Source organism: Erythrolamprus reginae, chromosome 6 (genome assembly GCF_031021105.1).
Source record: "Erythrolamprus reginae isolate rEryReg1 chromosome 6, rEryReg1.hap1, whole genome shotgun sequence".
Classification (NCBI taxonomy): domain Eukaryota; kingdom Metazoa; phylum Chordata; class Lepidosauria; order Squamata; family Dipsadidae; genus Erythrolamprus; species Erythrolamprus reginae.
The window spans coordinates 23887263-23903377 of NC_091955.1; the positions used below are offsets into that span (position 1 = coordinate 23887263).

The window sequence follows — 16115 nt, forward strand, 5'->3', positions numbered from 1 at the left end:
AATTTGAGTAGAAAATTAACAGATGAATACCATTGAGCTTTCGATAAATAATTTTATTCTTTATATACTAGGTTCACTTGCCATGCTGGGAATTTTTTATTTGATAATATGCAAAATGCGCCTTCACTGTGGAACAATGTTTCTCTATATCCAGTGTCATTTTAAGTCAAACATATCTTGGAAAGGTTTGTGCAAACCAACTAACAAATTATAATAATTACAAATACATTTTATTATAGGACGGCAACCTATAGATGCAAAAGCCATCAAAGAAATTGAAAGTAAAAGCAAGGTATGTATGCAAAGTTCCTTTAAATATTGGTATTTCTTTGTATTATGTGGCCGAAAGAAATTTCAACATTTCTGAAACTAAAAACACATTTAATACTACTTATCATTAAAATGAAATGAAAGAATATTAATCCTGTACCATTAAATCTGTATTCTGTTGTGGATTATGGAACACTCAATGATGTATATGTAAAGGAAAACTAAAAGCTCTCGGTTTGGAACAAAAATGGTATCGAAAGGGGCTTTTGCTTCTGTGTAGTAATTAAATTTATAGATAGAGTAATAGAGCTTTCACCTTTATTTCTATGATTTTCTGTATATTAAACCATGAAGGCATACTACTTTCTTATGTTTCCTGTCATACATACATACATACATACATACATACATACATACATACTTATTTATTCATTTATTTATTTATTTATTATTTGGATTTGTATGCCGCCCCTCTCCGCAGACTCGGGGCGGCTAACAACAGCAGTAATACTCCAATATGTCATACTCTGAAAAATACAGTTATTCTTAGGCTCCTCAGCAATGTGGAATTTGCGAGAAGTGTGATAGTGGAAGTCTGTACACCTAAAGTGTATTCAAATTAGGAAAGACTCTGATGAAGTGTTACCTTCTCAGAAATTATAGAAACTATTAGAACCAAATAATTGTTTTTAATCATACGCACCTATTCTTGAGCTAACAGATACCTCTTGGAGCTTTATTCATAAACATGTTCCTGAAGAGAACCTGTTAGTTACTTGTCCTAACACTACCCTGTTTAAATTTGGCAGATTCTAGCCTCCAGATTAAATTTTATGAGTTTCCACTGGAGCTGTTTCTTTTACTTTTCCGTGCAACACAACTAAATAAATTCTTCTAGCAGCAACAGAACAGAAGTGTGAAATTGACATCTTGTAAGGTTTTTAGCATAGTAATAGTAATACTCAATTAGATTGAGTTCTTGTGCTGCTAAAAGAAGTACACTGTAGATATCAATTCGATACCAGACTAGAATTGATAATTAACATTACAAATTCAAAATTTAAATAACTTAGGTGCAGTGGTACTTGAGAGAAAATTTCCTCTCACAAAGACCTGCCTGGCATGTACACCGTCATTGCTCCTGCTTCATTGTGTCACTATTGTGGGGATTAATTTGAAATCAGTTTTGAAAAAACTTTTTTTGTGTTCTGATTGAAACAAATGCTTTGCTTTTTGTTCTAGTTTCACAAAAGATAGCAGGGAGAGCAGATTATTCAAACTCCATCAATACGCATTCTACAGGAAAAGAGATTAAAATATTAAAAAGAATTCCTATAGTAAACAATGTAAACAGCAGTTAAGCCCATATTTTGCACTCTAGCAAAACCTATGCAAGCAGCCACAGAGCTGAGCCCAAAGAAGAAATTGGCAACAGATTGTTCAATAGCAAATGCATCCTTATTCACTTTCATACTAATAAGCACCCAAGCATATGATGTAGATTACATAAAATTGTAATTTAAATATTGTGGTATAAAACTGCTCTAACACCAATAATTCCAAAATTGTTTCCATTCTCTAAGTATGTGCTTTTACTTGCTCTTCTGCACTCCAGCTCTAATTCCATTGAATAGGATGAACTCCCTTTATTTCTTTATCAGTTCTTTGTAAGTTTGGAAAACATGCTTGGGTGTCTGGATGGCCCCTGGAGTGGGCTGAAAGGCAAAAGAAAGCAGTATGCTCTCTCCCGTATTTGGGTATGCCACACGACACAACAGAAAAACATACATATCCTCTATCATGCAACAATATGGACAAACACCCCCCCACTTTTTCGGACCCTTATTTGAAACCTGGCCTCACCCTTCCATTTCCTAACAAACATTCCTGTTTTTTAATATTTTTGAACACAGTTTTATAACATCTTGTATTCTTTATTTTTTTTAAAAAATGCTACTTATTGAAAAAAGAATCACTTTTACTGCACTTGTATCAAGGGTGCAGTGTAGAAATCACAGACTGCCCGCAAACAGTTGGGGAGAATTTTTTTCAATCCTTATATGAAGAGACACCAAAATTAAAACACTGTATTCCCAAAGAAGAGAATCTGCTCTTTCTAATGATGCTAAATGGAAGAGGATTGAAGCTTTCCCACAGGATCAAATAGGGCATCAAAGATAGCCATAATTTGGCCAAAACTCTTAAGTACCAACTTTGAACTCTTATATTTTTTCAACAACTTGAAGGAAAGTGCTGCAAATTGGAAGTCCTCATTGCAGCTGTCTACTTAGTACACCTGCCAAAAATCAACCTGAAAGGCCAAGTAGCTTTGAAACTACAACAGCCTGAAGATTGCTGTAAATGCATTTTTCAGGATTTTTTTTCAAAGTTTGAGCCTGGACCATGGAAAAAGTAAGAGGACTAGATACATGGGGTTTTGCCAGTTTATAAAGCCTTAGAAGGTGTGCAGGTTCTTCAAATATCTTCACCATACTACTGAAACTGCCGCGTTTACAGCTTCTAGAAGTTTGCGCAAAATGTCATTTTTGCCAACACAGCATTTTGCAAACTTTATTTGAGGTCTCGTAGAACTCCCAATTTTTAGACTTTTGAATTAAACTTTTGCACAGCATAGTTTTATATCATAAAGAAACTATGTGCCAAATTTCATCAAAATCTGAGATGGTAAGGAGGGGACCACTGGTCCACTTGACACGGAATGACCCATTTTTAAAGTAATAACAGGACATTACTATTTTCAATTGCTATATATAATAAAGACTGAATTTTATTCTTTCTGTTAGGAGAAACCTTCAAAAGGGGAAGAAGAACAGGATAAAAAAAATATTATTTTTGTGAAACCTGTGAATATCACACCAAAAGGTATGTTATATTAACTATATAAAAGGTATGTTATATTAACTACTCTGCATCACATGCAAATTAGCAAATTAGCAATAATAAAGTTACTTCACAATTTATGCATTATAGTTGCAGTAGTCGAACCTTGAGTTGATGAGGGCATGAGCAACTGTGAGCAATGACTCCCTGTCCAAATAGGGCCGCAACTGGTGCACCAGGGCAAATGCCCTCCTCGCCAGAGCCAAAAGATGATGTTCCAATGTTAGCTGTGGATCAAGGAGGACGCCCAAGTTGCCGACCCTTTCCGAGGGGGGCAATAATCCCCCCCCCAGTGTAATGGATGGACAGATGGAATTATCCTTGGGAGGCAAAACCCACAGCCACTCCATCTTGTCAGGGTTGAGTTTGAGCTTGTTGACACCCATCCAGACTCCAACAGCCTCCAGGCATTGGCACATCACTTCCACTGCTTCGCTGACTGGACATGGGGTGGAAAGGTATAACTGGGTATCATAAGCATACTGATGATACGTCACCCCATGCCCTTGGATGATCTCGCCCAGCGGTTTCATGTAGATATTAAATAGCAGGGGGGAGAGGACTGACCCCTGAGGCACCCCACAAGGGACAGACCTAGGGGTCAACCTCTGACCCCCCCACTAACACTGACTGCGACCGATCTGAGAGGTAGGAAGAGAACCACTGAAGAACAGTGTCTCCCACTCCTAACCCCTCCAGCCAGTGCAGAAGGTTACCATGGTCGATGGTATTGGAGCCGGGAAGGACCCCCTCCCCAAAGAAGCGTTGACAATCTCCTGGACCCAGCTCCGTGTCACCTCTCGGCTGGCCGAAACCAACCTCTCGGCTGGCCGAAACCAAGAGGGACACGGATCCAGTAAGCAGGTGGCCAAACTCACAGCTCCAATGACCTTGTCTACTTCACCAGGTGTCAACAAGTCAAACTCCTCCCAGACCGGTGGACAAGGACGGGCCCCAGTCATCTCGACTGACTCGTTGTCAGCCGACACTGCTATCCAATTGGAGTCGAGGTCCGCACGGATCGAAGCGACTTTATCAGAGAAAAATGAGTTAAACTCCTCGGCACTGCTCTGCAAGGGCTCCCCAACTCCCCCCTGATTCAGAAGGGAGTGGGTCACCCTAAATAGAGCGGCCGGGCAGGCAATTAAGTAAGCCTGATATGCGCATCTTGCCGCCTTGAGCGCCACTTTGTAAGTCTTAATGTGGGGTCTTACAAGTGTTCAGTCGGATTCGGATTTACTCTTCCTCCATCGCTTCTCTAGACGTCTCTTCTGGAGTTTCAACTCCCGGAGCTCCTCGGTAAACCAAGGAGCTCTTCGAGGTCTAGTGCCACAGAGAGGTCGCAGCAGCACAATTCGGTCAAGAGCCTCCATCGCAGCCCTATTCCAGGCAACGGCAAGAGACTCTGCCGAGCTGTGGACAAGTAAATCTGGTAAAACCCAAGCAGCCTCTGAAAGCCCTCTGGGTCCATCAGGCGTCTGGGGCAGAACCACCTAGTCGGTTCCACCTCCCTGCGGGGGAGGATTGGAGCCAGGAAATCAAGCCACAGTAGAAAATGGTCTGACCATGACAAAGGCAACACTTCTAAGCCCCTTAGTCTCAGACCATTACTCAATTGCTCCAAGAGAATACCATGACGGGTGCGTGTCCCCCCTCATGAGTCGGACCCTGAACCACTTGAGTCAGGTCCATGGCTGTCATGGTGGGCATGAACTCCTGTGCTAATCCAGAGGGACAGCCAAGTGATGGCAGATTGAAGTCCCACAGGACAATGAGTCCGGGGAACTCCACCGCCAACCCGGCCACATTTAGCGTTTGATTTGGAGAACATTAGAGCTCTGAAACCCAGTCAAGTGAGTGATTTGTTGAAGCTTGTGCGAGAGACATTTGTTGCCGGCTTGAGCCGTTAACCCTGACCTTCGATCGTACACCAACATTCCTCTGCAGTCATTGTGGCTCTAAGCCAATTTGTTCAAAAATAGAACTTTGAGCTCCATTATCCTCAGACTGTGTGTGTGTTTGTACACTGCCTTGTTGCGTGGCCAGCCTGACACGCAGAACAGAACAACTCCCACCTCATCAAACACACACAGGCCTGGTTTAGTTTTTCGCTCTTTTTTTTTTTTTTCCTACTACTGCCGCAGCCACAGCCCAGATTCAAGCAGCTTTTGATTTGTTCCATCAAGAGTTACAAACTCTAGCTCAAAAAGACCAAGAATATTCAATTAATTTTGCTTTGGCTTCTTAGCAGTATTTCAATAAAAGTAGTGTGCATAGCTAATGTCAGAATGCAGCTGTGAAAAGTATTTAGTTATTTCAATTTAATAATTGCCCTATAATCTAGTTATAGCTTTCATCTTGCCTTATCATAATGTGAGATAGAAGAATAGGACTAAGGAATAATAAATTGGCAGAACCAATCAAACATAGAGGTGGAGGAATGAAAAAAGTCCAGCAGTAGAGTCTTCGGAGAGGGGCGGCATACAAATCTAATAAATAATAATAAAAAAATAATAATACTTTTCAAATTTGAATTGGCACAATTTACTATTTTATTTTATAGTTAAATCAACTTTGAGTGATGACAAAGATGAAGAGAAGTACACAGACTCTCCACGGGATTCAGAAGTAGAATTAGGCAAAAATAAATGGTACTAGATTTTAGACATATGCAAAATATTAATCCACCTCTATATTTTTAATGCTTTGTAAAACTAACAAATTTGAGTAGAAAATTAACAGATGAATACCATTGAGCTTTCGATAAATAACTTTATTCTTTATATACTAGGTTCCCTTGCCATGCTGGGAATTTTTTATTTGATAATATGCAAAATGCGCCTTCACTGTGGAACAATGTTTCTCTATATCCAGTGTCATTGTAAGTCAAACATATCTTGGAAAGGTTTGTGCAAACCAACTAACAAATTATAATAATTACAAATACATTTTATTATAGGACGGCAATATATAGATGCAAAAGCCATCAAAGAAATTAAAAGTAAAATCAAGGTATGTATGCAAAGTTCCTTTAAATATTGGTATTTCTTTGTATTATGTGGCCGAAAGAAATTTCAACATTTCTGAAACTAAAAACACATTTAATACCCTGTTTCCCCGATAGTAAGACACCCCCGATTGTAAGACGTATCGGGGGTTTCAGGGGGGTCGGCTAATATAAGCCGTACCCCGAAAGTAAGACATATGTCTTACTTTCGGGGAAACACGGAGGTATTGCCGGGGGGGGAGCCTGATGACGTCGCTTCCAAGCTCCCCGTGCGCCCCTCGCCTTCGCCTCGCTGCGGCGCCACCGCCTCTTCCCCGGCTTGGCAAAGCGAAGGACGCCGCTGGTCCGAAGCGAGCCGAGCGGGCGGTGGCTTGCAGCGAAGGCGCTCGTCCCAGCAACCGAGTCCTGCCGAGGCTCGGCTGCAAGCGGCCAGCGAGGCCGACCAGCTCCGAGGCGAGCAGCCGGAGCTGCGCCCTCCTTCGCCCGCCTCCTTTCCGGCAGGCAGGTGGGGCTGCCCAACTGCGCAGAGCGGCTCCTCCCCTCCAGACACATGCTTCCCCGACACGCGTCTGTGGCTCCACGCGTGCACGCCGCTTGGAGCCCTGAGGTTGAACTTGGAAAAGGGCTCACGAGGCTCCTGTCCCGCGGCTGCCCTTCTGGACTCTGGGGAGATGCCTTCGGGAACGCGACCCTTTCAATTTTTTTCCAATGTAAGACATACCCCGAAAGTAAGACGTAGTGGGGCTTTTGGGGGTAAAAAGAAAGTAAGACACTGTCTTACTTTCGGGGAAACACGTTATCATTAAAATGAAATGAAAGAATATTAATCCTGTACCATTAAATTTTTATTCTGTTGTGGATTATGGAACGCTCAATGATGTATGTGTAAAGGAAAACTAAAAGCTCTAGTTTTGGAACAAAAATGGTATCGAAAGGGGCTTTTGCTTCTGTGTAGTAATTAAATTTATAGATAGAGTAATAGAGCTTTGACCTTTATTTGTATGATTTTCTGTATATTAAACCATCAAGGCATACTACTTTCTTATGTTTCCTGTCATACATACTTACATACATACATACATACATACATACTTATTTATTCATTCATTTATTTATTTATTTATTTATTATTTGGATTTATATGCCGCTCCTCTCCGCAGACACGGGGCGGCTAACAACAGCAGTAAACAGTAAATAACAAAATCCAATAATAAAATTTTTTAAAACCCATTATATAAAAAAACCCCAATCATACATACAAACATACCATGCATAAAATTGTAAAGGCCTAGGGGGAGAGTGTACAGTGTTCCCTCGATTTTCACGGGTTTGAACTTCGCGGAAAGTCCATACCACGGTTTTTCAAAAATATTAATTAAAAAATACTTTGCGGGTTTTTTCCCTATACCACGGTTTTTCCCACCCGATGACGTCATATGTCATGGCCAAACTTTCATCTGCCTTTAATAAATATTTTTTTAAATAAACTTTAATAAATAAACATGGTGAGTAATAATCTGAATGGTTGCTAAGGGAATGGGAATTTGCAATTTAGGGGTTTAAAGTGTTAAGGGAAGGCTTGTGATACTGTTCATAGCCAAAAATAGTGTATTTACTTCCGCATCTCTACTTTGCGGAAATTCAACTTTCGCGGGTTGTCTCGGAACGCATCCCCCGCGAAAAGCGAGGGAACACTGTATCTCAGTTCCCCCATGCCTGGCGGCAGAGGTGGGCTTTAAGCAGTTTACGAAAGGCAGGGGAGGGTGGGGGCAATTCTAATCTCTGGGGGGAGTTGGTTCCAGAGGGTCGGGGCCGCCACAGAGAAGGCTCTTCCTCTGGGTCCCGCCAAGCGACATTGTTTGGTTGACGGGACCCAGAGAAGACCCACTCTGTGGGACCTAACTGGTCGCTGGGATTCGTGCAGCAGAAGGCGGTCCCTGAGGTAATCTGGTCCGGTGCCATGAAGGGCTTTATAGGTCATAACCAACACTTTGAATTGTGACCGGAAACTGATCGGCAACCAATGCAGACTGCGGAGTGTTGGAGTAACATGGGCATATTTAGGAAAGCCCATGATTGCTCTCGCAGCTGCATTCTGCACGATCTGGAAGTTTCCGAACACTTTTCAACACTTGTCACCAAAGTACAGGATTTTCTTTTCTAATATGTTTTTCCCAATCTATGATTCATTATATAAAAACAAAATAATAACCTTTATTATATACATGAGTATAAGATGATACTCCTGCCTTTGTATGTCCACACCCAATTTTAATATTAAAGATTACTTCTTGGCATGATAGGTGGCCTTCGTCAGTCTTCGTATTCCAAATTCATGGACTTAATTCTTAGGCTCTTCAGCAATGTGCGAGAAGTGTGAACGTAGAAGTCTCGACACCTAAAGTGTATTCAAATTAGGAAAGACTCTGATGAAATGTTACCGTCTCAGAAATTATAGAAACTATTAGAACCAAACAATTGTTTTTAATCATACACACCTATTCTTAAGCTAACAGATACCTCTGGGAGCTTTCTTCATAAAGATGTTCCTGGAGAGAACCTGCTAGTTACTTGTCCTAAAACTACTTTGCTTAAACTTGGCAGATTCTAGTTTGCACGTTAAATTTTATGAGTTTCCACTGGAGCTGTTTCCATGGGGCTACTTTTCTGTGCCACTCAATTGAACAAAGTCTTCCTCCAGCAGCAGAGTGGAATTGTGAAATTGGCATCTTGTAAGATTTTTAGCATAGTAATAGTAATACTCAATTAGATTGAGTTATGCTTTGTTGTGGTGCTAAAAGAAGTACACTGTAGCTAGCAATTCGGTACCAGACTAGAATTGGAAATTAACATTTCAAATTCCAAGAATTTAAATAACTTAGGTGCAGTGGTACTTGAGAGAAAATTTTCTCTCACAAAGACCTGCCTGGCATTTACACTGTCATTGCTCCTGCTTGATTGTGTCACTACTATGGGCATTAATTTGAAATCAGCTTTGGAAAATCTTTTAAATAATAATTTACAATTAAAAGTATAGTCTTTTATGCAGACTGAGATATTGGTGAGTTCATGTTTCCTGGTTGTGATACAGGGGTAGTCATAACTCTTAATATTAAGTTGATTTATTAGAAATACTACTTTGTCAGTTATTAAATCATGATTTGATGTGGCATCTAATTAAGTCAATTTCCATTTGTGAAATTTTCTTAGTAGAATTAAAAGTTAATAAAAGAAATGAAGGATGTTTTGATTTAGAATATAATTCTGTTAAATTCTACTTGTTTCATTTATAGCTTTATAGAATCTTGAGTACTACTAATGATCTGGATGACTTGCCTCCATCTTCAGATTCAACTACAGAGGATATTGAGTCACTTTCTTCCATTCATATACAGTAGTACCTCTAGATACGAGTTTAATTCGTTCCAGAAGGGAGCTTGTATGTCGAACAACTCGTATCTGGAACAAATGGCTTTAGACTTTGTTTTTCCCCTCCGAGATAACCAAAAGCAAGGATTCTTGCGCCACCTAGTGGACGCTCGGCTCGTATCCCGAATTTGAGCTCGGGTCTCGAGAAGAAATTTCTCTCCCCTCGTGGCTCGTATCTTGGAATACTCGCATGTGGAGCAGCTCATATCTAGAGGTACTACTGTATTTGAATGGAATATATTATTTTGAAAAGGAAAATAGATAGTTCTCATATAATGATACAATTGTTATGCTCTATCAGAATAAAAAGTAATTATTCAGGCAAAAACTATCCGGATTTTTGTTCTCAGTGTTTGATGAATGATTGGAAAGCCACAATCAGGAGCAGCACCTTCCATATCGTCTCTCTGAGGAATTCATGAGAGACGTAACATGTCCATTTCTGAAGAAATGTTTAGATATTCTGAGTGTTACCTGTTGATTGATAACTTTTATTCAACACAAATTTGTTTGATCTCCTAGAATGTAGCTTACATCTCTAGATTCTATGAATTAATTTATTTGCTATCTTTCTTCTTATTAAATATTCAGATGATTGAAAAAAAATTATTACTCAGAAGTCAAATGTTACAACATGAACTTGATGAATTAAAATTAGACGTTGTTCGCATCAGGATTCAGCTTGAGGAGGGTGAAAGCAAACGTTTGGAAGAAATAGAAGGTTTGAAGGAAAAAAATAAAGAACTGACTCAAATGGTTTTTCAATACAGTGGACAAACAAATGTATCAGAAACTGAGGTTGCAATGAAATTGGAACATCCTGAGGAAAAGAAAGAAAGATTGGAAATAGAACTTGATTATCTTGCCTTGTCCTCCCCTTACGATATATGACGAGCAGAATCCGAGACCAAGCTACAAGAAATAAACTGAAATCACTGTATAATATGTAAACAGATATATTGCTCTTGGGTTAAGTGGATTATACAAGAAATACCCCCAATTTGGTGGTGGGGAATGTGTGTATGTCGGTGTGGTGTTCACAATTCACTACGCACTGTTTTATGTTGTGTGATTTTAAATTGTTAAAAATCAATAAAAAATATTTTTTTTAAAAAAAGGAAATAGAACTTGATTCACTACGCTCTCGTTTGAGTTCTGCTTTTCAGGAACTTGATTGTCAGGTATCAAAAAGTGATATTGAATTATTGCTTCAGCGAGAGATGGATGAATGGGTCCGCTTAAAAAACAAATTGAATTGTCATGTATGTACTGTACGAGAAACCAACAGTGGCTTGTCTCAACAGTTAGGGAAACCTAAAAGTAAAGCTAATAATCTTGAAGATAAACTTTGCCACAGTCTCCGGGAAAAGAACTTGTTGTTAGACAGTATTCAAAGAGAACTAAACCAGTCACAGAGCCAAGTGAAAGAACTTGAAAAAGCACAACAGCTTGCAAAGTTTCAAATAAGCACATATGAAATGAAAGAGAGATCTATGCATGAACATTTAGCACAAGTACAAAGAGAAAATATCTTACTCAAACAACAGCTTGAAGATTTTCAGAACAAAGCCATTATCAAAGATAAAGCATTGACAGATCTACATGATCAATTCAGTAAGCTCAGAAGTAAAACTGAAAAGCAAGTTCAGGTGATTGAAGAGAGAAATACACAATTAATTACAAAATTTAATAGTTTAAACGACCAAGTCATTAAATGTGAATCTGAGCAAATAGATAGGTAAGTATGATTTATGTTATGTCAATTCCATCAATGTCATCATTTTTCAGGATACAGATTTCTAAACTAAGCTTAATTTTCTCTTGGAGACACTATATTAATTGAATATGGTAATATGATAATGATGGACTTTATAAGGAAGTGAAATATTGCCATTTTATTGCACCCTTTAAATAATTTTTGCATTTCTTCTGCAAAAAATTGATTGCTTTGGTTGATATTGGTCAGAAAAGAAAACTAAAAAGCCCACATATCATAGAAGAGACAACTTTGCCTCCCCCCCCCATATAGTATATATGAGCATAGAGACATATACATACGTGCACAAACTCATAAATATATGTCATTGAACATTTTTACCCATTATAAATATTACTTAGGTAAGTTAAAATATAACCATTTCAGTTTACTTTGTATGAATAATTTCATTAAAAATCTTTTTTAGAGAACAATGAGGAAAGTGCAGAACATACTAGAAGTTGCCCTCGAAAGGAAATTGAGGACAAAAGGTTGTTTGGAAGATTTAGAACATCATTGTATTGACTTTGAGGATGATAAAGTGCAACTCCAGATGGAAATGGAAAGAATGGAACGTAAGGTATGCTTGCAACCGTTTATTAGATGCTTTGTATCTTCTACTGTGGGAGTTTAAGAGAAGACATCCAATACTTTCTGATGCATTAGTGTTTGAAATAGTTTGGCCATGGTTCTGTTCCTACATTGAGAATACAGTGATCCCCCACTCGTTGCGAGGGTTCCGTTCCACGAACCCCCGCAACGAGTGGGTTTTCGCGAAGTAGCGCTGCGGAAGTACAAACACCATCTGCGCATGTGCAGATGGTGTTTTTACTTCCGCAGCGCTAGCGAGGAGCCGAAGATTGAGGACTCAGCTCGGAAGCTGCACGGGTGTTTTAAAAGGTCTCCGCCGGCATGGGGGGCTTCTTAGCACCCCCCCAAACCCGAGTTGGGGGTTCGGGAGATGGTAGGAAGTCCCCCATGCCGGCGGAGACCTTTTAAAACACCCATGCAGCTTCCGAGCTGAGTCCTCAAGCCAAGCGCAGAAGTTAGCCTTGAATCCCTTTGAATCCCGCCGCTTCTGCTGGATACGGGCGATGGGGGGGCGAGCTGCCACAGCCCCTGGCTTCCGCGCCGCTCGTCCCACCCACCGCCCGTATCCAGCAGAAGCTGCTGGATTCAAAGTGCTGCTGGGAGCCGCAGGCGAAAGGAGCTCGGGCATCGGAGCGCGGCGCCAGGCATTGTTCTCCGGACCCCGCCCGCTCAGCCCCGCGGCGGCCCTTTCCCTCTCCAGGCTGCGGGCGGGGTCCGGAGAACAATGCCCAAGCTCCTTTCGCCTGCGGCTCCCAGCCCACCGCCTGTCTCCTGCTGCCCGGTTTAGCCAGGACACGAGCGGCGAAATGACTTGGAGGAATGTGAAGCTGAAACCGGCCGGTTTCAGCTTCACATTCCTCCAAGTCATTTCGCCGCTCGTGTCCTGGCTAAACCGGGCAGCAGGAGACAGGCTTTGAGTTTTGGCTGCGGGGGGAGAAGTAGGACTTTCCTAACTCCCTCGCCCCGCAGCCAAAACTCAAAGCCTGTCTCCTGCTGCCCGGTTTAGCCAGGACATGAGCGGCGAAATGACTTGGAGGAATGTGAAGGCTCAGCGGATCAAGGCCGGCTCCTCTCGGCCCAAGCGGCTGCCTTGATCCGCTGAGCCTGGCTGGCCCGGAAGATCGTAGCGCGCGTTGGCTGCACCGGCGGCGACATCGCTCGCCGCTGCAGCCAACGCGCGCTACGATCTTCGGGGCCAGCCAGGCTCAGTGACGGAAGGCAGCCGCTTGGGCCGAGAGGAGCCGGCCTTGATCCGCTGAGCCTGGCTGGCCCGGAAGATCGTAGCGCGCATTGGCGGATCAAGGCCGGCTCCTCTCGGCCCAAGCGGCTGCCTTCCGTCACTGAGCCTGGCTCGCCCGGAAGATCGTAGCGCGCGTTGGCTGCACAGGCGGCGACATTGCTGCCGGCTTGGCTTCGCTCGCCGCTGCAGCCAACGCGCGCTACGATCTTCCGGGCCAGCCAGGCTCAGTCACGGAAGGCAGCTGCTTGGCCCGGGATGCTGGGCCGAAAGGAGCCGGGCTTGAAGATCGCAGCGCGCGTTGGCTGCGGTGGCGAGGGCTTGCAATGGAGGGTGGAGGAAGCGGCCATGGGAGGGCGAGCTGCCTCAGGGAGGAGGATCGGGCGGGACCAGGTGGGGGCTGGAATTTCTCCGCCAGGGCGAAGGGCGGGCGAGCGGCGAAGGGCGGGCGAGCGGGTGCTGGGGAGGGCTTCTCGCCCTCCCGCCAGCAAGAGGGGGGAGCGAACGGCGTGGGCAGGCGAAGGGCGGGCGAGCGGCAGCGAAGAGTTTGCGTGGGCGGTGGGGAAACTCCTCGCTGACGCCAGCAAGAGGGGGAAGACCCAGGGAAGCCGCTGCCATCTACGCATGCGTGCCCGGCACGCATGCGTAGATGGTATTTTGACTTCCGGGTTGAAAAATCGCGAATTACCCTGTTCGCAATGGTCGGGGACGCAATAACCGGGGGATCACTGTATATTTATTAAAATATATATTAAAATATGTCCAATGTATGTGGCTGCACATGTTTTGCATGGTTTTACATTGGACAAACTAATTGAAGAATAAACGCATGCATTGCAGAGCATAAAAATGCAGTCAAAAAAGAAGAAAAAACTTCCTCCCTTTTCCAGCACATTAAAAAAAAGGACATAAAATTGACTTCGAAAAAACTAAATTACTCTCCAAAACAGAACACATATATAAAAGAATAATCATGGAAGCCATAGAAATAGAAAAACACCCCCTCAGTATGAATAAATGTGATGACACGTCCCGCCTCCCAGAAATTTGGAAACCAGCCCTAAACAAAAAAACATATCACAATCATCACCATGTCAATCCTTCAACTAAATGTCATTCCACCAACCAATCAAATCATTAAAACACAGCCACCCAATCTATTTGCTACATTCAAACCAAATCTCCACCCCCACCACTATTTATAAGGAACAAATGGCAGTTGCAAACAAACTATAATTTACAGCAGCATGAAGCTTACAACTTCAGCCTGATGATGGTGAATGTGATTTCACCAAAACATCGCATAGACATTCAAAATATTACATGGGGCAAAACCCGAACTCAGAATAATCTACATACATATACCCATGAAAATCTACCAAAACAAACAAACAAATATTATAGAGGAGATACTCATAGTAAAATATATCTAAGAAAGAATAGAAAAGAAGATAAAGTAATAGAACATATCAATGAAAGAATAGAAGAGATATAGGAATAGAAGAAAGGTATAGGAGATATAGGAGAGCAATAGGACAGGGGACGGAATGCACTCTAGTGCATTTGTACTCGCCCCTTACTGACCTCTCAGGAATCTGGATAGGTCAATCGTAGATAATCTAAGGGTAAAGTGTTGGGGGTTTGGGGATGACACTATGGAGTCCTGTAATGAGTTCCACCCTTCGACAACTCGGTTACTGAAGTCATATTTTTTACAATCAAGTTTGGAGCGATTAATATTAAGTTTAAATCTGTTGTGTGCTCTTGTGTTGCTGTGGTTGAACTGAAGTAGTCGCCGACAGGCAGGACGTTGCAGCATATGATCTTGTGGGCAATACTTAGAACTTGTTTAAGGCATCTTAGTTCTAAGCTTTCTAGGCCCAGGATTGAAAGTCTAGTCTCGTAGGGTATTCTGTTTCGAGTGGATGAGTGAAGGGCTCTTCTGGTGAAGTATCTTTGGACATTTTCAAGGGTGTTAATGTCTGAGATGTGATATCTGTTCCAAACCGATGTGCTGTATTCGAGGATGAGTCTGGCGAAAGTTTTGTAAGCTCTGGTAAGTAGTGTAAGATTGCGAGAGCAGAAGCTACATAGGATTAGGTTTACAACTCTTGAAGCCTTCTCAGCTATATTGTTGCAGTGGGCTTTGGCACTTAAATCTTTTGTTATTAGTATACCGAGGTCTTTAACCGAGTGGGGATTATCTGTGATAATTTGATTATTCAGTTCATATTTGGAGTTCAGATTCTTTTTCCCAATGTGTAGGATAGAGCATTTGCTAGATGAGATTTGGAGTTGCCGTGTGTTAGACCACTCAGAAATAGAGTTCAGGCCTTTTGGGAGAGTAGTTGTGTTATCGGTGGTGTTGAAGAGTTTTACATTGTTGGCGAAGAGGACACTGTTGCTTGTGATGTAACCGCAAAGGTCATTGATGTAGAGAATGAAGAGCTTTGGTCCCAGTACACTACCTTGGGGAACACCGCTTTTAACTGGGACGGGGATGGATATGATGCTTCCTATTTTGACCACTTGTTGTCTGTTTGACAGGAATGCTGTAATCCATCTGTGGAGGGATCCTGAGATGCCATAGGATTTGAGTTTTAGGAGTAGCTTGTCGTGGAGCACTGAATCAAAAGCTTTGCAAAAGTCGATATAAATTGCATCTATAGATTTCCCTTGATCTAGATGAGTTGTCCATATATTTTTGCAGTGCAGGTTGCAGGATAGTTTTTTTCTGAAACCAAATTGTTTGTTAGAGACCAAATTATTAGTTTCTAGATGGAGAGTAATTGATTTGTTTATAATTGATTCCATGACTTTGCATGGGACGCAGCATACTGAAATTGGTCTGTAGTTATCGACAAGAAAGGGGTCTCCTTTTTTGAAGATGGGGATGACCATTGTTTTCGACCATAGCTTAGGAA

The 16115-nt window shown here is 42.0% G+C and overlaps 1 protein-coding gene across 1 annotated transcript in view; it reads left to right on the plus strand.

Annotated features, from left to right (window-relative positions):
- Window positions 1–15749, plus strand: part of LOC139168964 (uncharacterized) — a 39794-nt gene extending 24045 nt beyond the window's left edge. The window contains exons 7-11 of the mRNA XM_070754748.1: window positions 240–292; window positions 3075–3153; window positions 6131–6183; window positions 11791–11938; window positions 15739–15749. Of these exons, the coding sequence (XP_070610849.1) occupies window positions 240–292; window positions 3075–3153; window positions 6131–6183; window positions 11791–11938; window positions 15739–15749 (344 nt within the window). The remainder of the gene's footprint in view (window positions 1–239; window positions 293–3074; window positions 3154–6130; window positions 6184–11790; window positions 11939–15738) is intronic.
- The last annotated feature ends 366 nt before the right edge of the window (window positions 15750–16115 follow it).